We start from the raw sequence: 26,171 nt of genomic DNA, 5'->3' as shown, positions 1-26,171 counted from the left end.
ACTAAAAATAGCAAAAATAATTTCATGAAATGCCACTGAGTACTTACAAAATTCACCAAATGCCATCGAGGTTTAGTACAATATCACCAAATGTCATTTCCGTTAGTTAACTGATAGTGTTCATTAATTGACCGTTAGTTGACCCCACCACTTACCACATGTCACCTTTTGATTGGCCCGTTTAAAAAAAAAACCAAAAATATTTACAAAAATTAAAAAAAAATTTAATAAGAACAAAAAAAAAACCCCAAACCCCAGCCACCACCCCAGCAGCCACCACCCCAGCTATACCGCCGTTCCTCCACCACCCCGAAAACCCACACCCATTTTTCTCCCTCTCCGATTTCAGGCCACCCTACCCAAAACCCATCCCCTTCCCGTCGGTTTCCGATTCCGGCCACCCACCCAAAACCCCCTTCCCCATTCCTTTTCGATTTTGCAGATCTTATCGTTTGGAGAAAGAACGAAGGCTAGGCTACGCTGGATTAATTCGCGACATCGTAGCCATGGATACTGAGGTTTGGGACATCGTTTGCAGATCTTTTCGATTAGAGAGGTTTGGGATGATAATCTGGAAGACGAGTTTGGTTTAATTCGCGACATTGTAGCTATGGATATTGAGTTTCCCGAAATCGAAAAGGGATGGGGAAGGGGGTTTTGGGTTGGGTGGTCGGAATCGAAAACCGACTGGAAGGGGATGGGTTTTGGGTAAGGTGGCTGGAAATCGGAGAGGGAGTGGAAGGGGGGTGGGGTTTCGGGGTGGTGGATGAAGGGGGTGGGGTTTCGCGGGTTAGGGCCGGGGGTCGCGACGAGTAAGGGGAGGGATCGCCGGCGGCCGGCGCGCCTTCCGGTGCTAGCCTCGGCGGCAGGGGGTGGTGGTGGCTAGGGTTTTGGGGTGGGCAGGGGGCTCGACGGCAGGGAGGAGGTGGTGGCTGGCCACCTCTGAGTTCCTTTTTTTTTTGTTATTTTTTATTATTTTTTAATAATTTTGGTTTTTTTTTTTAAATTTTTGTTTAATTTTTTTTAGAAACGGACCAATCAGAAGGTGACACGTGGCAAGTGGTGGGGTCAACTAATGGGCACTAACGGTCAACTAACGGAAATGGCATATGGTGATATTGTACTAAACCTCAGTGGCATTTGGTGAATTTTGAAAACGCGATGACATCTGGTGAATTTTTTAAGTACTCAGTGTCATTTCATGAAATTGCCGTTTAGTTTTTTTAAGAGCCCCTCTTCACAAAATTTCTAAAGGTCCTTTCTGATAAATTTTTTTTAATTATGTATATTTATATTAAATAATTTTTTTTTTTTTTAAAAGAATAGAGGGTGTACAGAACTTAAATGAAATGAATTTTGCTCGTTGATATTATACTTGTATAGAATCTAATGGTTAACATTACTTCGTATAGGCGTGTGATTAATCTTCCTCCTACGTTTTTTTTTTAGCTTTTCACTGTTATTATCCCCCTCTTTCTCTCTCCTCCATTGAAGCGCGTACTTCGAATTCTCCATTGAAGCGCGTAATCTTCTGAATACTCCATTGAAGCAGCTCGTGATCTTTCTTTCCTCCATTGAAGCAGCTTCTGAGGTAAGATGTTTTCTTTTTCTTTTCCTAAATCACCGAATATCAATTTCACAATCTTGGGTTTTGTCGTTGATTGAACTTTCCGTATATTCAATTTAGGGTTCTTATAAGGTGAATTGTTTATTGAACTTTTGGTTATAATTACTGAGTTATGAAAGATTATAACGATCGATATTGTTGGTAGAATTTTGCTATGTGCAATTTAAGTTGATAATCTTATGCAAGAAGAATTTTATGTGAATTTTGGAGTATAATTTGATAATTGAGTCAAATTGGGTTGCTAATGTGTTGTAAAATGCAAATGTACCTTGATTGTTAGCTGTTTCGCGGGAGGACTCATTGCATTGCATTGTGTATGACCTAATGAGGGAATAGGTTTTGTGATTGGGCTCTAGAGTAGTTTTATCAAGTGCTTGTTGGATCTTTTTTTGAATGGCTACCAGGCCACCTTCAGATCATGATGCATCGTTGTTGCCTAAAGACGGCGAGGGATTTGATTTTGCATAAGCAATTTTTAAATTCATGTCTATAGTACTACAAAGTCTTATGCAAGATACATCTTGTATCATATGATTCATGAACAAAATGAATTAATAAAAGACTCTATAAGATAGGCAAACCTAATTCGAACTCACTAATACATCTGTGATGTTGGAGATTTTCAAGCACAGCTATGCTCAACTTTTGCGTAATTGCTTATTATTAATACTAGTATACTTAGTCTATGCACGTATATGTGCCTACACCTGCAGGAGTAGTAAAGCATGACTGATATGAGTGATAAGGCTTTCTATTGTTGTTTCTCATGTTAGTAAATCTTTCGGCAACATTTTGGCAGCTTACAGGCAATAGTGTCGCTTATACTGGCAACTTGAACTGTACATGGGTGCTGATGGTGTAATGTCTGTTTCTGTTAGCCGGGGTGGTGTCATGGCTTCACCAGATGTACCCTCTTTACACCAATGTTTATCTCTGGAACACATTTCTTTTGGCACTCGGAAGTACACACGTTCAGGAGAATTGAGGAGGGCACTTGGGGTTTCTCTTGGAAGTACATCTGAAGATCTTCCCGTTAGAGCTTCCAATTTTAGACCTTCCCCACCCGTGGCCACTGAAGAGTTAAAGCAAATCCGAGAGAGTGTTTTAAATGCTTCTATAAAGGCCAGGTTAGTCTAGTGTAGTTTTGAGTTTTGCTGAATATGTTTGAAGCTAGCCAGTTACTAGCATATAATCAATACTAAGAAATCAACAAAAGCCTAATTGTCTTTGATATCCCTATTAGTGTGATTTTGTCCTGATCTATTGTTATTACTTCTTTATGATTTATGTGCTTGTGCTGCCTGCCAGAAGTTTGTGTTGCTTTCTTAGATAAACACATGTTTTAGCTTTCAAGGTTCATTGTTTTAGCTGTCAAGTAGTTTACTAGTTTATTTTTCATTACATTTGATGTTTTCTTACCAGGGCAAGGTCTGAAATGTTCTGTGATTCAATCAATAAATTAGAAAAATATTATAGAGACACCATGGGCTCGAAGAAGAGGCAACGAACTGATTTTTTGTCTCATGACAAGCCAAATGGATCAAGCTTATTGAAGATGGCAGGTCAGCCTCGTAATCTTGTTGACCAATCAGCTCAAAGATTAGAGGACAGGGCCAAGCCTTCTGGGATGAACAAACGTTTTCTCACATCTGCCACAGAGCTTAGGGTTGGTATCTGCAATTTACTTTTAATCTTTTTATCTCTTCCTTTCTTTGCTTATTTAAGAGGAAGAAGTCACAAAGAGCGCATTTTTTTTTTTCTTTAGCTTTATGTTAGTGTGCTTGTGCATGTGCGTGTGTGTGTCAGTGGGTGTAAGGGAGTGGAACCCCTTAAAAACCAATATAGATACAAGTATATCATTCAGGTTTGTTTGTTTTTATTTATTATTATTATTATTTTTTTTTTTTTTTTTACACTGTAAGTTATTCTGGGATGAGCCCCACAGACATTTTTCCATAGGTTCTAATTACATACCATCTCCCCTAAAGAAATGCTGATAGACACTCTGCTCTGGAAGGTTCTATCATATCTTTTCTACCAAATTGGCCACATTACATTTAAGAAATTATATTGCTACAGTGTATTCTCTACATTTTCCTTTTTAAGTTCACATACGGAGTAATTAGCTAGCTTCTCCAAATGATCTAAAGCTTTATTAATAATTTTATACATGTATTACGTGATGTCCTTTAAGCAATGACTATAAAATGTTTGCAGGTTGACAATAAATCTGGCTCTTTGTTGAAGGATCAAATGATTACTGAGAACATAAATATCATTAAAACTGCAAACGGGCCTTCTATTCCTGAAGAAAGGGTGCTGAGACTGTCTGCTGTGGGGGATGGCTGGGACAAAAATATGATGAAGCGGAAACGTTCTGTTGGGACGGTGTCTAACAGATCTGCGGATAATGACATCAAAAGAACAATGAATTCAGAGCCCAGTATTGATTCTAAATTGGCTACATATGACAACTCTCTAAGGTACTTGGTCATTTGTAATATTGTTTTAAGGTCATTTTTGGCTGATAGGCTTTCGGATTACTTTGTGTACTCCTGCATACATACGTCCTGAGAAGGTTCTCCTCCAGAAGATGAGCTGTGAGTGAAACATTGCTGACACTGTCTGTTAAATCTAGAAGTTGCTGTCTGAATAGTTACTACATGCTTGTATTGTATGTGCAGTTGAACAAGCTACTGCTCCTTTATACACTTTCATTTCATAGGATATCTGGGGCAACTTACAAACATTAATACTACCGGTCATTTATTTTTGTATCACTTGTTATCAGTTGTTAATTTAGGTTCATTTACAAATTCTTACTAGATTGAGTGGCAGATCAAATTCTAAGCAAGGCACCTCAACTGGCACTCCTGCAGCGCTTATAAAAGGAAAGATATCTAGGGCTCCACGAACTGGTTCAGTCATGGCGGTAAACTCATCTTCTGATGTTCAAGCTTCCTCAGAAGGTTGTGAAGGGTGGGAACAGCCTACAAGTACCAACAAGGTGATCTCACTTGATTTGATGCAGAATAATCACCGGGCTGCCAATTCATCTTATATGCTTGGTCAATGGGTTGGTCAGAGACAACAAAAAAGTTCCCGTAGCAGAAGAACAAATGTGGTTTCACCTGTTTCTAATAATGATGAAAGTCAAATCTCTACAGTAAAATTTTCTCCTGTTATTGCTGCCAAGTTTTCTCAGAACGGTAGCGTTGGATGTTTAGAATCTGTTGATTCTCATAACAATAATTTGAAAAGTAAAATTAAGGTTGAAAGTATAGCATCTCCTGGTCTTATCTCTGAAGGTGAAGATTCGAAAGACTTGGAACTCAGATTGGAAGAGAAAGGAACAGATTGTAGTGATGTTGTGCTAACTGGAAAGGGTAAAATGCGTTCTTTTATCTTTCCTACCAAGAGGAATAAAAATGTCCCCATTGAAAATGTTGGTGATGGCATGCGGAGGCAAGGTAGGACAGTGAGGGGTTTGTCCTTGTCTAGCCCTGGACTCTCACAACCTGAACCAAAGCTGGAGAATGTGCCAACAGCAAAGCGTATTCAAAGTACAAGGCCGGGTTCAGAGAAAATAAAAAGGTTTGTAATTTCTCTGTTGAGGATAATGTTGGTTCATTTTTTTTGGCAATTTTTAGTCACTGAGCTTGTGTCCTGTTTGATTATTTTATGCAGTAAATCAGGACGCCCACCTTCAAAAAAGATGTCAGATGGGAGGGCTTTCACTCGTAATTGTAAGATTTTGACCTCTTTTCCTTTACTTGTGCTTTTCAATTGTGTATAGACTGCTTTGGATTTAGACAACGTGCACTGCAATTGGGATGACAAAAACAAGCCTGTTTATGTATAGTATTATTTCCTCCATTTCATATAGTAAGGCACGCTTTCTTTTAGAGACTTTTATGTGGTTTGAGGGTGACATTTATCAAATTTGAGGTGACTGCCCATTTTACAAAAAAAAATAAAATACTGTCGTATTTAAGACTGCTTCATTAGCCTTTTTTTTTTTTTTTTTTTGTGTGTGTGTGTGTGTGTGTGTGTGTTAGTTTTTACTAGTATACATAAAGTTTTATTGCTCAAGAATAATATATGCTATAAAGTATAAATTATGAAATGTAGGCAGTATATAATATCAGTGATGAATACAGTAAGCTGTAGTACCTCATTTCTTACTGTCCCAACTTTCAAGTGAAGAGTCAGTTAGCTTTCCAACTGTAGAGGTTCTTCAATTTTTTAATGGATACATTTCTCCGGATCATCCTTGCCGAAGCAGTTCTTGTTGAAATGGTGTGATGGATAATGATGATATATTGAATGGCTTGAGGAGAATGTTACTTTGAACTTGGGCTTTTTTTATTTTTCCCTCTTCTGGGTTGTCAGTCAAAATATATGTAATAATTCGCAAACCTGTTCTTTGTTGTTATGAGGTTTCCGGAACTACATCCTTAATTCATTGCATTGTCTATCTATCTGTACTTTTGTTTGATGAACTACTATATGGAGGGCATTTATTATGTATTATCTATTGTGATCTTTACAGATCATCTTCGTATCGCCATATCTCTTAATTTAACCTACATCTTGTATTGATATTGAATTTGGCCGAAAAAGTTATTGATTTGCAAATATCTCTTTTTTTGGGAGAAAGAGGGGGGGGGGGGGGAGTGGCGCTGAAGTTGGTGTTAGGGTTTTTATTTCTTCAGAAGTCTAACCAGCTATCCAAGTCTGAAATTTATTGAAACAAAAGTACTAGATCTGGTTTTTGCTGACAATTCTGTTTTTTCTATGGCTTCTCACATTCGCCCTTTGTTCTCCCCAGCAGTTGAATCTGATGATGACCGTGAAGAATTGTTGGCTGCTGCCGCTGCTGCTCGCAAGGCTAGCCGTATATATCTATCTCCCTATCTGTTTAACCTTTTTCTGCAAGTTTCAAAATTTTGTTTTCATGAACTTTATAAATTGTATGTTCAAGTAATTAAGACCATTGCCTTACTACTTGTCCTTTTGCAGATATCTGTTGTTCTGGGCGGTTCTGGAAGAAAATGGAACCTATTTTTGGAACTGCTAGTTCACAAGATGTGAGATACATGAAACAACAGGTAATAATATTAGACAAGCCTGTACATATATATAGGTTATGCGTTACCTATTGATTAGGCTATACCATATCTATCATCAGAGGGTTTGCTAATCCTAAATTATTGCTACACTTTGTAGTTGAGCCTTGCAGAGGAGCTACCGGACAGCTTATCTGTGATTCCGGGTGCTCAATACAATATAATGGTATATAACAATCAGGTTTTACCTTATTAATTTTTTTGTGTATTTATCATCTATTCATTAATGATTTATTAATTCTGGCAGGGTGTTTTTGTGCGCAAAGAAAAGGTTGATGTTTCTTCTGGTAATAAAGTCTGTGATTCCAATCAATTTGTGGATAAGGATGAATCTTTATCTGGAGAATTATTTGGGGAAAAGAGGTCGGATAAATTTTCTTCCTTGTACCAAAGAGTTTTGTCTGCTTTAATTGAAGAAGATGATAGTGAGGGAACTTACAATGGAAATGAAGGAGTGAGTATGTCATTACAGTGTGCAAGTGACGATTCTCATTGTGGCTCATGTAATTATGTTGATGCTGACATTAGAGACAGAGACAGATTTGACTCTGAGGCTGAGTCAATGGTTGATTTTCAGATTCAGAAACGTTGCTCCGGAGACAGAATTTCATGTAATAAGAGTGTCACATCTAATACAACGAGGAATGGAAGTATGTCTGATTCTTTGTATAGCAGTGGAAGGTGGTTGGGGGATGATGGTTTCTCTCATTCAGATGCGGAGTTTGTTAGTGGAAATTGGCATAATGATTTTAGCGGGTCACAACCTTCAGATATGACTGCTTCTGCAACTTTTCTTGATCCCCAATATCAGCTGATGTGTGTTGATGATAAACTAATGTTGGAGCTGCAGAGCATTGGATTGTACCTAGATGCGATGGTAGTTTATTAGTTAGAATTAATATCATATATGATTCATTCTATTGCATTAGTATCTGCTCTTACTTTTATCATCCATTACAGCCTGATCTGGCTGATGGAGAAGTGATTGACCGAGATATCACTGAACTTAATGAGGGGCTTTGTGAGCAGGTATGGTTGCAGTAATTTATCTTTTATTTGGCTATATATATATACATATATATGTATATATAATTCTGAAATACTTAATTTTTCTATGGAGCACTACTATTTCAGATACTACTATTATGTTTATTATTGTTGTTTATATTGTTGCTGGCTTGCTGCAACTATCGATGAATGCAAGTAGTACGTGTGCGAATAGCATCACAAGGTTGGTAGTTGGGAGTCCATCATGTGTACAGATATTCTAGATTTGTGAGTTAAATGAAAGAAGTTGAAATAATATTGTGTTATGTTACATTTTCATTTAGCATAATGAAGTCATTATACATGTCAGTACTGCTTAGTAGAAGCAGTACTAATATTTTTAGTAGTAGTTTTTTTTTGTCATGTGGTCAGTAGTAGTCGTTGGGCTTGTTTGGCACCGTTTTTTGTTTTCAGTTTTCTGTTTTTTGAAAACAAAACAAAAAACCAAAAACAGGAAACAAGAAAAAGGTGTTTCACTTTTCTATTGTCAGTTTTCAAAATTATCATGATTATGATATATTTGACTAATTTTTGATTCATTATATGACATATCATATGATTTTAAAAAACAAAACAGAAAACTACAATGATGCCAAACGAATTGTTGTCATCTTTTCAAATTAAAGAAATCTAGAAAAAAAACTTGACTCAACTGCAAAGTCCAGTAAGTAAAGTTTAGAAAATTTTGGAGAGTTTAGAAAACTAAAAAAGTCTGATATACTAGTTTCATGGTATTGGAATTGAAAAAAGTTGATTCAACTGCAAAGTCCAGCTCTCTTTTTCTGCCTTCCTTCCCTGGTCTTCTGTCTTCTCTATTGTCCTCATGTGTTATATATTGCAGATTGGGAAAAAGAAGAACAACTTGGTTAAGATTGATAAGGCTGTTGAAGATGATAGAGAGAGGGAGAAACGGTATGGAAACCAATGCTTAGTATAGCTTTAGTCTATCCCCCTTCCTTTCCTTACACTCTCTCCCTTCATTAGACTTTTATGCTTTTCAGGTTCATTGAACTGGTTGCCATGGAACAACTTATTCAGATGGCTTACAAAAGGCGAATGGTAAATTTTCTCCTTTTTCCTCGGTCACTGTTAGAGGTGAATGGTACTAAAATCACAAGCCATGATGTCCACCTTTAATTCTTTTTGCTTTTTTTTAAAAGCAGGAGGGGTTGTTGTTTGGGGGGTGGGTGTTGGCTGGACCTAAATGACTTCTGAATGGAATACGTACTCTTTGTGTTGTTTTTTTTTTTTTTCGTTATTATCCTTCTATCTTCCTCACTGCTCTAAGCAAGCTTTTGAGTCTGCAGAGCTGGAAGCCACATTTAATAAATATTTGCAAACACAATGCTTATGACAAGTGTAGAATTACTTATGCTGTCTTCAGAAAGTAATCATTGCACCACCTGCAGTCTGCAGATATGGAAATCGGAATGATCACACGTCTAAGTTGCAAGTCTTTAAATCTTTTCTGTACATATGCTTTCAGGATAGAAAAGTATGGATTAAGACCTATTAGTGATGAGAATGATAGGAAACTTTGCCATTTATATATGTTTCTAGGAACTTGACTAGGGCTGTCAAGCGGGTCGTGTCGTGTCGGGTTCGTGTTCGTGTCGATGTTAAACGGGTTGAAACCCTTGACCCAAACCTAACCCGTTTATTAAACGGGTTGAAAACCCTTGACCCAAACCTAACCCGTTTATTAAACGGGTTGAAAACCCTTGACCCAAACCTAACCTGCTTATTAAACGGGTTACCCGGGTAACCTTTTACCCACATAGTATGTAATAACTAATTAATGTTCAATTCAAAAATAAAAAAGACATATATCATTAATTCATTAAAGATACTACAACACTTTAAAGTTAGTAGTTTTAGCAAAAGATACCACAAGGGTTTAAAGCTAGTAGTTTTAACAATACAACCATACATAAGAATTGTCTCAAATTAACCCGCCAAATTAAATTTTAATTTACAAAAGCTGAAAATTATAATTTTTTTTGCCAAATTAACTGCCAAAAAATTACCAAAATGTATAAATGATGTCAAGGTAATTTACAAAATTACAGGTTTTGAATAAAAAATTCAGATTCTTTTACTACTTAATTAATAGATTAAGCATGTCGGGTTCGGGTTGACGGGTTGTCGTTCAACCCATTTATATAATCGGATATGCGTGTAAGTTTCGGGTTGAAAATTTCATCCCAAACCTAACCCGTTTAATTTCGTGTCGTGTTCGTGTCGACCCAATTATGTAAACGACCCGTGAATTCTTGACCCAAACCCGCTTATTTCGTGTCGGGTTATCATGTCGTGTTAGCTTTTGCTAGCCCTAAAGTTGACATTATTACTACTGATCGAGTTAGTTGGTTTAGCTGCTCAAAAGTAAGAAGTTTAACTTGTTTTTATATCTGTAGGCTTGTCGAAGAAATAATGCTTCCAAAACTGTAATGCGCAAAGTGTCAAAGCAAGTTGCAATGGGTTTCATAGAACGAACTCTTGTGAGGTGTAAAAAATTTGAACTCACTGGCCGTAGCTGTTTTAGTGAACCTGCTTTGCAGAATGTTCTCTTTGCAGCACCTCACACCAATGATGCTGGTTTCAGCATTGCAACTGATTATCATACAGGCCATGGAGCTCCTAAATGTCGTGTGGATTCTGCAAAAGCTGGTATGCCATTTATAATTTTAGGAAGACTTGTTAGTATCTTACATGTCTCTATTTATTGAAAAAAACTATCTTTTAAGAATTTGTTTTCCCTTCTTACAGTCACTACCTTTAAGACCCAATTTGACTTAAAATTGTTTCCCATATTGCTCTACATTGACCATTAAGAGCTACAGGCATTATCCTTACTTACAATCTGTTAGTTCTGTTGTCTTCTCTAATCAATACTGTTTTTCGTTGTCACATGTCCAGAATTTAACTCATTTAGTGTGCTGGACTCTTGCACTGATGATTTTGGGAGAGGTTATATTGATTCTCCAAAAGCTGCTGGTCGCTCTTCTGTACGCAGTTTTCCTGAACTTGAATCATTATCACACAAGGGAAAAAAGAGGGAACTACTCCTTGATGATGTTGGCGGTACCTCTAGGGGTGCAATAGCTTTTGGTAGCTCTGTTATTGGAGGAGCAAAAGCAAAGAGAAGTGAGAGAGATAGAGATCACAGTAGAGGTGCTCTGATGGCTACTGCTGCGTGTGAAAACCAATCTGTGGTAAGCTTCAGCACTGATCAAAAACCAAAAACAAAACCCAAGAACTCAACCTCTGCTATAAAGCCAACATCGAGTTCAGAACAGAGGAAAAATACTGAAAACAAAAGGGGCAGGGAATTGGGACTATCTGGGAATGCTCCAGAAGATGCTTGTCATGAATCAGAGGAGCATATTGATTTTGACTCCATTGAACAACTTGATATTCCTAATGATCCCAATGTACCTGAGGATTTTAGCAATTGGCTGACTGGATTGCAAGATTATGACTCCATTGGTTTAGAAATACCTATGGACGACCTTAATATGGTTGTGATGTGAGGATTTCAGCAATTAATATTGTGCTTTGTATATATGTGTACATTTTGGCTAGAACATTGCTTAGCATATTGAATGTTTGCTCACTTGGTTTCAATTGAGAAAGCTGTATATAATTGTTTTCTAATTGAAATTAATTGCATTTTTGCAAAGGTTGGTGTTAGGTTTTGGATGGATACTGATGCCTAATATCCTGTGTGTACTTTTTTGCTATTGTATCTTACCCTGTCACAGCACGTCTTCCTTTGCCTTCTGAAATGAAGGGTTCTTATGGCAGGAGAAGAAAATGAGGGAATTACTTAATGATCTAAAATCCTGCATTTCCTGCTTATTAATTAAGTGAAATATATTTATTTAGTAGGGTGTTTTATTTATTAATTTATGTTATCGTCTTATTTACTGCTATTGTCAATTTATCATATTGCACACTTAATGATTTTCGGTATTTGACGATTTTCAGTTTCTGCGTGGTGAAGCATATTCCTGGTTGAAAATGACTTTCTTATTTCACCATCTTGTCAGATGCTTACATGAATTTCTTGATGAAATGAGCTTAATAATCTTTTTTTTTTTTTTTAAATTGAATTTTGTCTTGTATTTGTATCCTTTGCTTCATATCTTAACCCAGGAAGTGATTAGCTACTTGTACTTTGTCGAAGGCTCCAATACTGTGTCTCAGATGGTGTCAATAACGATACAGATCGTTCTTCCATAGTGAGCCCTCTATCTGAACTTTTACTGCACTTTTTGTGTGAACTATTTTGAATACCTAAACTTCCACGGAGATTTGAGCCCATATTCCGTTACTCTTTTTCAGCTTACAGTTTGGGCACTATTTGAGAGCTTACCTTCAGCACGGCTGCATCACGATAAATCTGCTTGCAAGGATCAGGTACATGATCTTAATACGTTATTTTATTCAATTAAATGTACGTACATTTAGTGAATTCTCTTGCTGCATTTCTGCCACTTATTATCATTGATCCATGACACCATATTAACAACAGCATTTGCTTTGTGCTTGCACTTCCGATCTTCTACTTTCCCTTATTATTGACATTTTTTTTTTGGTTATGAGTCATAATGTATGCTCCTTACGTTAAAAATGGGTCATATGACTCCTCCATTATGCTATAGCCTGTGAATCATAGTAGATTTGATTTTGCCAAAAATAAAAGCATAATTTTAAATTTGAGATTTTGATCTAATTTGACTAGTCATTTTAAAGCTTAGTTGATTCACTTGTCTTGTTTGACCAACTTGTAATTTTGATTGCTAGGTAATTCTTTGATGCGTTAATTAATAATATAAACAAGACTAGCTTTTGAGTAATAATAATTTTATCTATAAAATGTCCTATAATTCTAATTAATAGCAAGAATTTTTTTTCATCCGTTTCTAATCAATTGAAACACTTCTTTATATGGTAAAGACTTACTACTATAATACTTTTTAATCTTCCATAAAAAATAAATGGTCCGTTAACTATACTTTTTATTATAAAAATCTTACTTTGGTCCCTACCCTATGTTATGCAAGCCCTACTAATGTGATTAATAAAAAAAAGAGTAAATAGTTAGAGAAAAACAGTTCCGACCAACCTATTCATTTTCATTTGAAGAACTGCAGACTCATCTGGATCATTGAGACTACTGAGTTAGATATCTGTTTAAGTTTACTACTTTCTAATCCAAGTGAAATCAGGAGACCTTGGGTACAACAAAATAATCTTCAAATGAAACTAACTTGCTATACTTCTCATCAATTTATTAGCACTAGTAAATTGTATTTTGGGATAACTTTAGGTGGGGAGGGATTGCCAAATAATTCATTGTTGGTTAATGTATTCATTTATTTCTTTTGGTGTATAATATAAGATCCCTAATTACTTACTAAATTATATTTTTCCTGATGAACGTATCCATGTATTAGCACTAGTACATTTTACGAAGTAATATCTAAAAAGTGAAAGCGATTTGGAAAGATAATTATTACGTAAATAATTGCGTGTAATAATGGTAATAGAGATTTGAAACTTTATTAAGAATTTATGCTGTAATTGTAGAACAAATCAACAATATCCATACTTTGAAAAAATAAAGTTCAAATATAACACTAATATTTAGTAAAAAGATCAGGTGAGCTTTAGCCATCAAGGTAGTCGATGCCAAGATGAGTTAGCTTGTTATAATATTGTTTCTTTAATCCATATTTTGGTGTTTATCTATTGTGTTTGTCAACTAAAGCCAACTATTAACTATCAACAAATTGTTTGTCTGACCTAATTTTCTGTTGGATTACCAAGTTGACTTGCTTTTGCTATTGACCTTTCCCTACTATGAGAAGACATGCTTCTGTTGTACCAATTCAATGGTTGGTTTTCTTTGCGCGCTCAACTTGGGTTCGTTATTATTGAGTTATTTTCTTTTAAATTAATACGAAGTATTTCATCTTCATAGGAAGATGCAACTAAGTACAAACCAGTCGTACTTAAAAACATACCTAGATCCAAACCAAAGTGGTTGGTATTTAAGGTCATCTTTCGTACGTATGGTAATTTATGTATTTCCTACTGATAGTTTAGCAGTAGGTAATTCCAGTCTCTAAATGCACATTTTTTTTGTAGTTCGGTCTGGATTGACTAATTGGCAACAATCTCAATTATGACTAAAAGTTGAATCTAATGACTCATCACCCTAGTATGATCACGCTGAAAGTTAAACCTAACTCATCATCCAAGTATGACCAAACTAATTTGACCCGATTTAATAAGATTCAAACATGTCATTTGCCTACAAGTGTCAATTTGGTAACTTAGTTATATGCATCATCCTTTCTTGAACATACTTGTAAACTTATTGGTTATTCTCATATGTTTGTCTGTATTTCAAATTTTCAATAGTGTAATTTGTGCTTGTTTTGTGTTATCTCTAGTTAACACAATGTCTTTGACCCTTTTTCCTTTACTTTGGAATATAATGAGATAAGTAATGACTTATAAGATAAATACTTTGGATTCGATAAAATTTGGTTCTAATCATTTGAACCAATAACATTAATTTCAATTCAATTTTTCAAAAGAAAAGCAGATTGGCGGACTTTGGTTGTATAATCGATCTTTCAAATTGCAAGCGTCGGCCTTGCACCACCCACCCAATGGACTATATGGAGTATGGACAATGCCAAAGGACTGCGAAGTTCATGGAACGCTCCCACTGTCCCAAGGTTATGTCTCGCACCTTGATACCACTCCCTAGCTTTGTCTATTGTAGGCTCATTCATTGATGATATTGCTTTTCCTTTGTGCACCTAATTTTTTCCTCATTAACAGAATTAACTAGTGCCAATATTGTATTGCACGTTATAAATGTACATCTTTAATTTGATGCTTCAGTTCTGCTAACAAATGAATAACTGACAAGTAGGTATAACAATATTATATACTTTGTATAAAATGTACTTTGTATGAAATTACACATAATAATGCCACGGTAACCTTTAGGTAGGTCAGAAAGCCATCTAGACTTTTAGCCAGACGGGAAGTCATTTGCTTGATTATGTGCATATTTTTGCTTTAATCTCCAAGATTATTGCACCAATTACATTAATTGCCTGCCATGTATGGCCAACTGAGAGCCAAAAGAAAGGAAAAAAAAGTTATTGACATGGTTCATGCTCTACATATGAATGAGCATTGAAATGATGATTTAGTAATTGTTATGTACTCTATAAGATACAGAGCACTATCAACTAGTCCCATATTTGTGGCCGGACTTCGATTGACATTGACCATCTACATACATCCTTGGTCTGAATTTGTTTATCATATTGCTAGTTTGAATTACACTAGCAATATAACAATTAATTACAAAAGAATACCACTCGATAGTCATATCGTTTTGAACTTGTCTGGATTAAATGTCTAAGAAAGACTTCATATGTCTAAGTCTTCCTAGAACCTGTTAATCTTTTAATGATCAAGCTAGGTGGTTTTTGTTACTACATACCCTACTGCCCTTTTTCTTACTAAATCATGAACTCTTAGGTTAATTTATGAAATAAAATGAACCAATTTTCTAATCTTATGTACTATCATGATCGATCTTAATCTGTCATTTACATCCATTCTTAACCTAATACTAATACGGAGTAACACGAAATGTCTAATCTAAGTTTAAAACGTTTTTATTAACCCCTTGTTACAGATAAAATAAAACATATGTAATTATTAGAAGAATATTTTTTACACAAAAATTGGGGCTTAACAAATTGGCACAGGCGTGCAAGAGCTGCACGTTAACACAAAAATTAACTGAAAATGCCATAATCACTACGTACAAATTTCTTGTTGGTGACATGATCTTTAGTATATTCATGTTTGTGTATGTCTATTTTAGTTGCTTTATCCTTTACATTTTCTTAAGCTTGTATCATCTTTTTTTTTTTTTTTTTTTTTTTTGGAAAGCTGTATCATCTCTTATTCTAAAAACTTTTTTATTTTTTTTTTATCTCCACTTACAGAGACACCGCAAATCAAAACTTGTCATACCAATATACATCCCATCCATTTACAAATTACAAGACGACATATTTTTGGTTAGTACTTCTAAACCAAATCCACTTTCTAAAGCATGCTATATAAGTGCTCCTTGTTTCTCTTATATTAATCCTTCTTATCAATCTTATGTTATAAATTTTTCGCCGATATTGTTAAAAATTTACAGAAAGCAAAGCAACTTCCCGCCTTTTCATCTTCTCACTACCAGCCACTTTGTATTCTTAGCCTTTGCTATCCATCATGTTTTTGTGTTAATAGGACATTGGCCTTTCAACCATTTTTTATAATTGCATATTACAACCACTTGTTATTAGGAAAATGCAACAAATTTTGTATTTAGTGTATTGTGTCTCCTTCCTAACCATGTCTTCTAATCCATTCATATAATATACGCAATAAATACAAAAGGAAAAGCCGAAGAAGAAGATAAAGCGCGAATTATATTTCATATAATATGATTTATAAATCGCACCTAGACATTTACATTGTTGCTTTGTTTTTCTCTTTGGAAGGGGAAGGGGCGGCGAGGGAGAAGCTTCCTTTTGATTTACAAGTGAAAGATAACCTAATGATATACTTAGAATTTAATAATTAAAAGAAAATAAAAATCTATTCCTAAATGAAGCTGGAATGCTGGAGGAAGTATTTTTGATAGCCACCATGAATGTACTTCAATCTAAAACGGCGAGAAGTGGTTATGTTGATGAGGTTGCACCATCTGCATATCTGGGGCTGTTTGACATGAATTATCGTTGTTCATCATGTGTCTGAAAACATTAAAAAGTAAGATTATTAGTGAAAAAATCAAGTGATTATAATATAATTATGGTAGATGTTTTATAAAGATATTATGTGTATGACTAGCTATAATATGTTCCTTGGATATAATTGTTATTCCATTTTACCAAAATATGTTTCATTCAAACAAGTTGATTCTTGAGTGATCTCATTTGCATTTTTTTAAAAATGAAAGTTATAAATCCTTTTTAATTACAGTCAAACAATGACAAGCTAAGTTAATTGTTAAACTAGAAAAAATACAATGCAACTTGAATTACAAAAGCTTTGAGATCATTTTCACAAAGACAATTGTCTCTTGAAGGAACTATCTTGAAATAATTACAAAACCTAACTATTTGTACTTCTGTAGATCAGATAGGCCTCGTTTTGTTCAATGAAAATATAAACCAGAAAACTTTGTTTTAATCTATAAAAATCATTTTTCATATTTTATGCTAGTACTTGCATAGAGCAAAAAATCATTACTAATTTACTAAAGCAATTAAGTATATGTTACAATTAGTAAAAATAATTTTCATTCAATAAAAAGCATGTGTAGATGACGAAATTTTTGTAAGAATTTAAAACGAGGATTTCAGCATTTAGTCTTGTAGGGAAGCATATGATTTCCTACAAACTAATGATTCGAACGTTACTCAATCAAACAAGAAAATGTCAGGAGGGTTAATTATCTAAAAGGCCATATAATCATACTACCTACAAATTTTATTGACTAATACCAACTCAAATTGTAACTCTTTTTTTTTTTTTTTTTTTTTTTTTTTTGAAGGGAACTCATATTGTAACTTTGTCCAGTCAAAAAACTTACACTCTAGGACGTGAAGCCCAGAGGGAACTTAGAGCACGCAACCGGCCATAGTATTCTCCGATAACCAGAAAACATCTAGCAGCTTGTCGAATTGTCAATATTCTGTGTAGTTGATGAAGGGTTTGTTGTCTCAAGTTATCAGCCTAAAATCCAGGAGTAGAAGGAACAAACAGGAAAAAGTTAAGGTATATCACAACAAATCGGTCAAAAAGCAATTCAAGACAATATCTTTATCATATCAATTAGTGAAGGGTACAACTTAACCACTCATTAAGCTAGTATTATAGCTTAATCAAAAGGGTCCCCAATTCGAGATCAAAATAGTCTTCAAACATATTGTCAAAGAGGTTGACCCATATGAAGTTGTTTTTTAAGTCTTAGATTTGGACATTTCCAATCATAGAGTTTGAGTAGTAGATGAGAAGGGGTTGAATTTTTTTGTTTTTTGAAGGCATGGTTGAGGCTTTAGTCTTCTTTATATTATTTTTATTATATTTTGTTGTTATCGTTTTCAAATCAACTTCTGATAATGACATTAAAAGAATAAAAATCATGCACCAAATCTTAATTAATGACTCTATTATAGAATGATGTGTAACTTTGATCTGATGGCTGAATGAAATTTTAATAATATTAATTAATCACTTTATTTTGCAGGGTATTGAAAGTCAATTTACAAGGTTAAATCAAAGGTGAGGTCAGGTTAATGTCATGTGCACGTTTGCCCTTCAGGTGTACTATCCACAGAGTTACGCCGCAAAACATGAGACAAAAGCCCTGGATTTTGGTGTAATACAGGTGAAGTAATCTCTACTTACATGATCTTTAGTTTACTAATACCTTTATTAATTAAGAAAACAGTATGAATAGGCCCCAGTTTCGTGACTTTCTAGTAAGCGTTACTCAACCCACTTCTGATAGTAATTTGAACTAATAGTGTGACAACTGAATATATCTCGACAAGGGTAGTATGTTATTGTGCAAATGTTATGTGCTCGTGCAAAATATTATGACTACATGTATGAATGTATCTCCAGAAGTACTACCTAAATCTGTCGTTTTCAGAAGCCATTTGGAAGAGATGTACTTTTTGTCAAGAACTGTTGTAATGGGAAAACCTGGTCCACAGTTCTTGTCAATTTAAAAAAAGTCCAAAATTTGTTAGGACAGATAGACAATTAGTGTTAATACTGAGAGAACACAACATACTAATGCAATTAAGCATTATGCATGTACTCCGTATAATGTTGTCTTGGTTTCACTTAAACTTAGGTAAGTATGCTTCATTTGAATTATTTGCCCTTAAGTTCTGAAAACAAACGATTGATAATCTTAATTATTTACCTGGCGAATAAAACCTTCAAGATTAGAAAGTTTGCCCAAAGCAATAGCCATTTGATGCATACCATCAGTAACAGTACTAGTCGCGATGGTGTCAACTAAAGATTGCTGAAGTTGATCTAGACCTTGGGTGAGAGCCTCTTCTGCCTGTTGCAAGGAGTGTTGTAGACTGTATATTCCCATCAGCTGCTGCTCCGTTAATGGGTCTAATTGCGCTGTTAACATCTGTAACACAAGCCACAAACTCTTCTTCCTTAGACTTAAAAGACATTTTATTTAATCACTTTATTGCTTTCACCATCAATCAACAATTAGGATATAATCAAGATATTGATCAAGAACAAGAAAGAAGAAATTATCAATTCACATGCTTTGAAGAGTTGATTAGTGACTTAAATTGTTGAATTAGTGACACATTAATTAGCTCGAACAAGAAATTTAGAATCACTTCTTCTTTGGATAACATTTAGCAGGTAGAGGCCTCAATTTTCTTCACTTTTATTTGATCTTATTCCTCACAAGTTGCTTTTATTTTGACATTAGGCTTGCTTTTTTTAAAGAGACTTTTCGATACTGGAATCAAGAATATATCAGTACAACCCTAAACTTTAGACTAAATCTGCGGAAAAAGTAACTCCAGTATCAAATGAAGATAGAATTAAGCACAGCTTTGTTGTCTAGGCATAATCAAGTGGTGCTTAATCAATAACCACTAGCCCTAAGTATGTAGTACGCAATTTGTTAGAAGCGAGCATACATGCTTCTAGGTAACGCGACAATTTGTTGCCACTTTGGCACTTTGCCAAGAGCATATAAATGGTGAGATATACTGTATTATCTTTCTAAGTACAAAGTACTCCGTAGTACAGTAAAATCTTTGCATGTGAACCCTAGTACAATGCAACATATGATACATGCTCATAAGCATTGATATTATTCTTCTGCTACCAATTTAATTTAATTTTTTTCTACGTACCTTGATGAGTTCTGATGGCCTAAATCCACCCATCCAAAGGAAACAACGCTCTGCAGGAGTAGTCCACATTCCGGTGATGAGGTGAAAGATATCGGATTTGGCTGCCACCCCCTTGAGGCGAAAGATTTCATCATAATGGTTGATATAACCATCTACTATAATCCTGAGGTCTCCATCTGATAAGTGAGCTCGTAGAGCAGCTCGAAGTTCTGACGTGTGCCTATGATCATCTTCCAGCCATCTTGCATACTCCATATCAAATATAGCAGCTCCTGCAACACCATCAACTGCAAAATAAGGGTTAATGTGTCTTAGCACTCTTAGGAGATGATATTGTTTTGAGCTACATCAACTTTAAGTGACAAATTGCATGCATTTGCATAAGGTTCAATTTTTTGTTAGTTTAAGTGATAAATGCAAGTGTAAATGAGTAAATCAGTTAATTCTTCTTGTTTTATTTTAATCACTAATTAACAAGAAAACCCTCCATAACCTCAAAATTATTGACTCTCCAAGAAAAATTTATTAATCCGAAATAATTTAAATAAGCTAATACTTCTATGGGTCATATTTTACATGTTTTCAAATCTCCGTTATTTAAAAAATTTCTAAATTATTTGGTCTCCTATTTAGAAAATCCAAAATTTACGGTGTCTTGTTAGATACGTTCCCCTTGGATAAGGAGTATGAACAAAAGAACTAAGTAAAATATTCTTGTCAAAATTTATGGCTTGTATTTGCAAGTAGCATATAAATCATACAGTCGGTCATTTTTGAATAAATTTGGCATATTACTCAACTCTTGCAATTTGATAACAAAAAACAATCAAAATGATCGACATTATTCTAAATAATTGGCCTGATATTCGGTAGTTCAAGCATTTGTTTTTTCATATCTAATCTATAAGTCAAAATCACAAACAATTTAAATAAATTCTTTGCCAGCTCTAGTAAGACTCAACTATATAAAATTCACAAAAAATCTTAAGAAATGCATGATAACAATTTATAAATTATTTGTTCTTTGAACAATGTTCCTGTGGTTTTGACATTTTCTGATTCATTATTGTTCAGTTCACAAGTCTATCTTAAAGAAGCAAGCAACATATATGCTATCTTCCTCAGTATTCTTAAACTAAGCTACACAGCCAATCACAAACTGCCACATTACCTCGTGGCCCAGAACAAATTAGTATTATTGCCATATATTTTTTCCATGCCTAGATTATAAACCACATATCTATGTCGTCCTAAGATAATTCATTACACATCTAATTCAACATGTTAGATTAAAATAAATTTTATGTTCCTTGTATATATGCCGTCTGAAATAATGATCAAATTTTGGAAAAAATAATGATCAGATTTTGGAAAAATCATACATGAAAAGTCCCATGAAAATTCACCTGAGCTAATATTTGAAGGTGCACCACCACCTCCACCCATGAAAAAACCCTGAAAATTCAAAAAAGAAACAAATAAATTGACATACTACACTATAGTATGCTCCAATATGTTATGAAAATTCAACTTCATTATCTTGTAAGTGTAAATCAAACTATATAATATTACAAAAAAATGAAAATGATAATAAATAAATAAATAAAGGTGTATGACCTGTGCTCTAGCTCTTTGAAGATCTTGCTCTAGCTGTGCTAGCTTGATCCTACTTGATTCTAGCTGCTGTACATAAGCCTGTACACCATAAATGAGGCTTTAATTATGTGCTTGAAAATTCGAATTTTGTTTGAATAAAAAAAATAGAGCAGAAAATACTTCTACCTTCTTCCTTAGTCGACTTTTTCTAGCTGCTTCTCTATTCTGTGCCAAACGCCTAAGTGTCTGAAAACCAAGGAGAATCAATAAAGTGTAACTAACATGGCTGAAACTACGTAAATACTCTTAATAAAGTGTAACTGTTAGACAATTAGCTCGACTCAAAATAAAAAATGAAGTTTGAGTTTAGTTGTTTTAGACATGAACTTTAAGTATTACCTTAGCATCAAGTGGTTTATCTGATTTGGTTCCACCATGTCTCTACAATAAAAGCAAAAACATTTGAGGTTAAAAACAATGTAAAAATAATAGTAAACCATTTTTCTATACTATAATTATTGTACAAAGGAAAAAGTAGAAAGTGGTTAAATTTAGCAAATTTGAAAGAGAAAATGCATGTATTTTTCATGTAATAGGTAGGAGTTGTTTACAAAAATTGACATAATTTAATTGAACAAAGAATAAAAATGATTAGAGGGATAAAAGGGTCAACCTCATTTTGCTGTGCAAACATGGTTGCTGAAATGAGCAAATTTCAGAATATTTTGAAGAAAAAATAGTGAAGTTTTATCACATGCATTTAAGATTACACAGTTTGGAGTAGGAAGATTTGCATTTAATATAAATATGACAAATTTTTTGATGATTTTTTTATTTTTTTTTATTTTTTTTGTTGTTGTTCTCTGATTTGGGAAAATATGAAGTCCAAAACAGAAGGTTAGGACTTGAGTTATAGGGATTAGAGCTAAAGTAGGAGTACTAGCACTATAGCTTTAATTAAAATAAATAAAATAAATATATAAAACCATTAGAATAAAATACTGTGAAAATAGTGGAATTACTGTGAAGATTCTATCTTTTGCTTTTCTGATGAGAAGTAAAAAAACACTCTTTTTCTGTTTTTCATGTCAGACACTTTGATCAGAAAATCATCCAGCAAAACAAAAAAAACCCTGCCTTTGATTTTATGAGTGTTTTTGGGATCTGTGAAACTTTTGTCTTTATCCAGAAAGACTTTTTTTTTTAAAAAAAAAAAAGAGAGAGAAAGAGAGAAATTTAGAAAATTCAAGATAAAGATAACACCTTCTTTATGATATTTAGTGGTAAATGACTAAATGGCAAGGGAAAAAAAAAAGGACAAAAGGAAAAAAAAAGGAAAGGCAGATAACATTATTATTCTAGTGTGTCTCACTCGAAATTAATAGTCGTGTTGATTGTGTAATTTAAATAAGTAATAATACAACAACAATAATAACGAAGATTGTGTTGGTCAAAGAATGAGAAAAAGAACCTTTTCTTGAGGTTGTTTTTGAGCAGATTGATTTTGGGATATTCCAGTTCTGGAGCTATCACTTGCCATTCCTGGTTGCTGAAAACTGCCACCTTGTTGTTGCTGTTGTTGTTGTTGGTTTTTGCTAATCGGAGATTCGGGTTGTTCTAAATGAGTATCAGCTTGACTGGATGAAAGGGTGTTAATTGCTGATCCTGAATCATCTGTACTTTCTCCTCCTGACTTTGAACAACTTCCCTGCTAATAACAATATTAATACGCACTATCAATAATTTTACCAAATATTATTTTATTTTAAAAATGGGTAGTATTTAAAAAATTGAAAATGTTTATCCAAAAACACAAGTAAAAGGAATAAAAACAAAAGAAAATATCTTCAAAAAAAGGAAACTTCAGAAGACACAGGAGATGGTTGTTTTCAGCCATCAAAGTCTTAAAAAAGAACTGGTCAAACTTTGTACTGTAGAAAGAGTAAAAAAAAAGTTTTAGAGAGAGAAATTTTTAGTGAGAGAAAGTATGGTACATACTCTGGTGGTTTGTTGAAACCTCATTGGCCAAGAAGGGAACATCTCCAGAGTTGCTGCAGGTCTGCTTCCATTTGTAAATAAAGCTGCACAAAATCATATAAAACCATTTTTTTTTCATTATTATCAATCACCCATACCGCTAAAAATAGCGTATCTAAAACTTCTTTCTGTTTTAACCTTTATAAGACGAATATTATTTAGAATAAAAAACACTTTTAAAAACGAATGAAGTATATGGAAAAAAAAATTGGAAAATGAATTTATAAAAAGGGTGCAAAAAATAATGCAGTTAAAGTGAAATGATGTGTAGAGATATGAAGAGGTCATGATTTCCATGTTAGTAACCCCACGCCATTCTGTTGTATCCTTGAGAAAATGATTTATGTAATGTAAATAGAAATAACATGCACTTTCTTTTAATTTATTGTAAGACACATTCAAACTTCCCTCCTTTTCATTTCTCTTTTTTCCATTTTTGGTTGGTTGGTTAAATGGTTAAGTTTATTATCAAACGTCAGAAATTAAAAAAAAAAAAAAAGTAGAGTAGATTAGATAGATGTAGTACCTGGTTTAGGTTGTTCATGATTTCCAATCTTAACTCCTTGCAGAACAATAGCTTGTTCTAGCTCTCCAAAATCAAATGAGGATCCTCCTTGATTCCTGTGTTTTTTTTTCCAAATACAACCAAAAAAAACTTGTCATGTCAAACAAATACAACCATAAACATATTATTAATCATTAAACACGTTGATAATGTATAGTAATTTGAATTAACGACTGTAGATACATCGATGATAGGAGAAGTAATTAATTACATGAAAGGATTAGTTGTTGTAGGTTTGATCGCGGCGGCATGGAGATGATGATGAGGGATTGCAAAAGGAATGTTGTGATGATGATTTGATGAAGGACCTGATTGTGATAAACCAGTTTCTCCAAGCCTATGACTTGACGCCATGCAAATTTACTTGTATGATTAATTTACGCCCACTTATTAATTAATTACACCTCCATGTAATTAGCTAGTCTTGGCTTTCCTCCTCTTCTGAAATCTATAAACTGAAAGTTAAACAAAATTAAGCTTAGTTTTTGAGAGAAATTAAGGAAAACAGAGGGAAAGTGGAATTTGAAGAAGAATTAAGGAAGCTTACTTCACAAGTTTATACCTTTGGGAGAGAGGAGAGAGAAAGATGAAAACTTGAAAATAAGATGAATGTCAAAATGGATGAAAAAGAAGGGTAGCCACCAAAAGAAGAAGAAAATCAGAAGATAGAGAAAGTTTGAGTCTTTTTCAAAACATGTACTAGTACAACTATTTATTTTCTCTCCTGTCAAACTTTTCCGAGCTTTCAATTCATATCATATCATATCATATCACATCGAGTATGTGTTCATCATCAACAAATGAAGGAGGGCTCTTTCTTTTCAGTTTGTGGGTTTGCTTTTCTCTCTCCTTCTCTATGAAGATAAACAAAAAGATTGGATGATTGTTCTCTTTTTGAAGAGGGATTTTTTCGCAAAGTTATTGAAATAGTAATTATTACAGTTGTTACTATTATGAGAAAATTGAATTTATGGTACAGAAAATCTTGTCCTTGAATGGGTTTTTCTCAGACTTGCTTGTGGTTTTGTGGGGTTTGAAAGCTTTAATTAAATAGGTATGGTTTTATATAAAGTAATGATAGAAGGATTAAACTAAATTAATGGGTTTGGAGGGACCTAATTACTATAATATGATTTTAATTAGTGGGGTCAAACGACCCAAGGGAACCCACTAGAATCACTGACTCCAACTCCACTTCCTATTTCTTAACCGACTATGTTTTGTTATTGGTCCCTTGTGAGAAGCTATACAACTATGGAAGATTTGAAGATATGCAAAAAAATTTGTTAGCCGCAGGGTAAGGTTAAAAGGTTAATATGTTCGGTGATATATATGGGGGGTACTTGATATTCCCTCATTCTTCTCTTGTTTGCTTCGTTACGGGATGGTCACTTTTAATTTTTGGTTGAAAAGAATTGACAAGAAAATATGGTAGGGTTGAAATGGTTGTGAGAGTAAAGATGTGATCCTTACAACTAAAAATAGTATGGACAAAGTTAAAAAGGACGAATTAAAAAGGAAAATGGAGCAAACGCGCGTTAAGAGACATAGGGAGTAGAATAATAACTTTACTTGAAGGCGTTAAAGCCCCATTGTATTGTCATATTGGAGAGCTTGTTTTGTACACCCGAGTATATATAACAAATTCTAGTCATATTGTGTTTATTTATTACATTGTGTTTTTCATATATAGTGTGTTATTTAGTCTATTCTTTCGTAAATGAAGGTGTCATTTGCTTGATGTACATGTACTTAAGAGATCGAGGTGATTGGAAAAAAAATTGTGCAGTTTGACTAAAAAAGGTGATTTACTGAATAAAGATAAGAAGAAAAATGAAGTTTGTTTAATTAAAGGTGAATAAAAAACAGAGAAATTAAATTAAATGGGATAAATTTTTGAAAAAAAATAATGAAACTTTTCTTTATAGACTATCAAATATCTAATATGTTGAGTATTAGGTATTTAGACTATTCTATTATAATGTAATCTATATCAAATATAGCATTACAAAGGGGATATAAGACAAGATTTTTATCATAAAAGATGGTAAAAAGAGAAACCAAAAGACAATGGCATTCTAAAGTTGTTTAGCTGAATCTAAATTGTTTATTTTTAATGGAAATTTGGGTTTTACTTTTTGGTCTAGTAGTATATA

The 26,171-nt window shown here is 34.0% G+C and overlaps 2 protein-coding genes across 7 annotated transcripts; one reads left to right on the top strand and one right to left on the bottom strand.

The window, feature by feature from the left end:
- The first annotated feature begins 1,531 nt into the window (after nucleotides 1-1,531).
- On the top strand, nucleotides 1,532-11,485 carry LOC110689603. Of its 3 annotated transcripts, none has more exons than XM_021866367.1 (15): nucleotides 1,532-1,591; nucleotides 2,427-2,754; nucleotides 3,050-3,293; nucleotides 3,845-4,110; nucleotides 4,466-5,221; nucleotides 5,315-5,373; nucleotides 6,459-6,524; nucleotides 6,650-6,738; nucleotides 6,857-6,922; nucleotides 7,004-7,633; nucleotides 7,717-7,785; nucleotides 8,645-8,715; nucleotides 8,805-8,862; nucleotides 10,221-10,473; nucleotides 10,723-11,485. In XM_021866367.1, the coding sequence occupies exons 2-15, from the start codon at nucleotides 2,471-2,473 to the stop codon at nucleotides 11,334-11,336; spliced, it is 3,525 nt and encodes a 1,174-aa protein (XP_021722059.1). In that variant the 5' UTR covers nucleotides 1,532-1,591; nucleotides 2,427-2,470; the 3' UTR covers nucleotides 11,337-11,485. The 3 variants fall into 3 exon arrangements, with proteins under 3 accessions (XP_021722059.1, XP_021722058.1, XP_021722057.1); XM_021866366.1 differs by having other exon boundaries at nucleotides 4,454-5,221; nucleotides 6,462-6,524; XM_021866365.1 differs by having other exon boundaries at nucleotides 4,454-5,221.
- Nucleotides 11,486-16,291: 4,806 nt separating this feature from the next.
- On the bottom strand, nucleotides 16,292-25,061 carry LOC110689602 (transcription factor TGA9-like). 4 transcript variants are annotated; one of them, XM_021866362.1, is made up of 13 exons: nucleotides 24,563-25,061; nucleotides 24,227-24,470; nucleotides 23,977-24,071; nucleotides 23,412-23,494; nucleotides 22,885-23,124; nucleotides 21,813-21,854; nucleotides 21,600-21,659; nucleotides 21,435-21,512; nucleotides 21,224-21,272; nucleotides 19,818-20,104; nucleotides 18,845-19,066; nucleotides 17,501-17,643; nucleotides 16,292-16,658 (listed from the first exon to the last, which is right to left on the bottom strand). In XM_021866362.1, exons 2-13 carry the CDS (start codon nucleotides 24,367-24,369, stop codon nucleotides 16,568-16,570), a joined length of 1,533 nt encoding a protein of 510 aa, XP_021722054.1. In that variant the 5' UTR covers nucleotides 24,370-24,470; nucleotides 24,563-25,061; the 3' UTR covers nucleotides 16,292-16,567. The 4 variants fall into 4 exon arrangements, with proteins under 4 accessions (XP_021722054.1, XP_021722053.1, XP_021722056.1 ...); XM_021866361.1 differs by having other exon boundaries at nucleotides 24,578-25,061; XM_021866364.1 differs by having other exon boundaries at nucleotides 19,818-20,089; nucleotides 24,578-25,061.
- Nucleotides 25,062-26,171: the final 1,110 nt, after the last annotated feature.

The sequence above is a fragment of the Chenopodium quinoa genome, unplaced genomic scaffold, assembly GCF_001683475.1.
Source record: "Chenopodium quinoa cultivar QQ74 unplaced genomic scaffold, ASM168347v1, whole genome shotgun sequence".
Classification (NCBI taxonomy): Eukaryota; Viridiplantae; Streptophyta; class Magnoliopsida; order Caryophyllales; family Amaranthaceae; genus Chenopodium; species Chenopodium quinoa.
Note: the sequence above shows the minus strand (reverse complement) of the source record. Positions and strands in the feature narration are given on the sequence as shown.

Coding starts and splice junctions, on each gene's coding strand:
- LOC110689603 (XM_021866365.1), top strand. CDS start 2,471: ATGGGTGCTGATGGTGTAATGTCTGTTTCTGTTAGCCGGGGTGGTGTC. Junction 6,525..6,649: donor TGCTGCTCGCAAGGCTAGCC/GTATATATCTAT, acceptor GTCCTTTTGCAG/ATATCTGTTGTTCTGGGCGG. Junction 7,634..7,716: donor GATTGTACCTAGATGCGATG/GTAGTTTATTAG, acceptor CATCCATTACAG/CCTGATCTGGCTGATGGAGA.
- LOC110689602 (XM_021866362.1), bottom strand. CDS start 24,369: ATGGCGTCAAGTCATAGGCTTGGAGAAACTGGTTTATCACAATCAGGT. Junction 21,660..21,812: donor ATAAACCACTTGATGCTAAG/GTAATACTTAAA, acceptor CTTGGTTTTCAG/ACACTTAGGCGTTTGGCACA. Junction 21,273..21,434: donor TTCAAAGAGCTAGAGCACAG/GTCATACACCTT, acceptor TTGAATTTTCAG/GGTTTTTTCATGGGTGGAGG.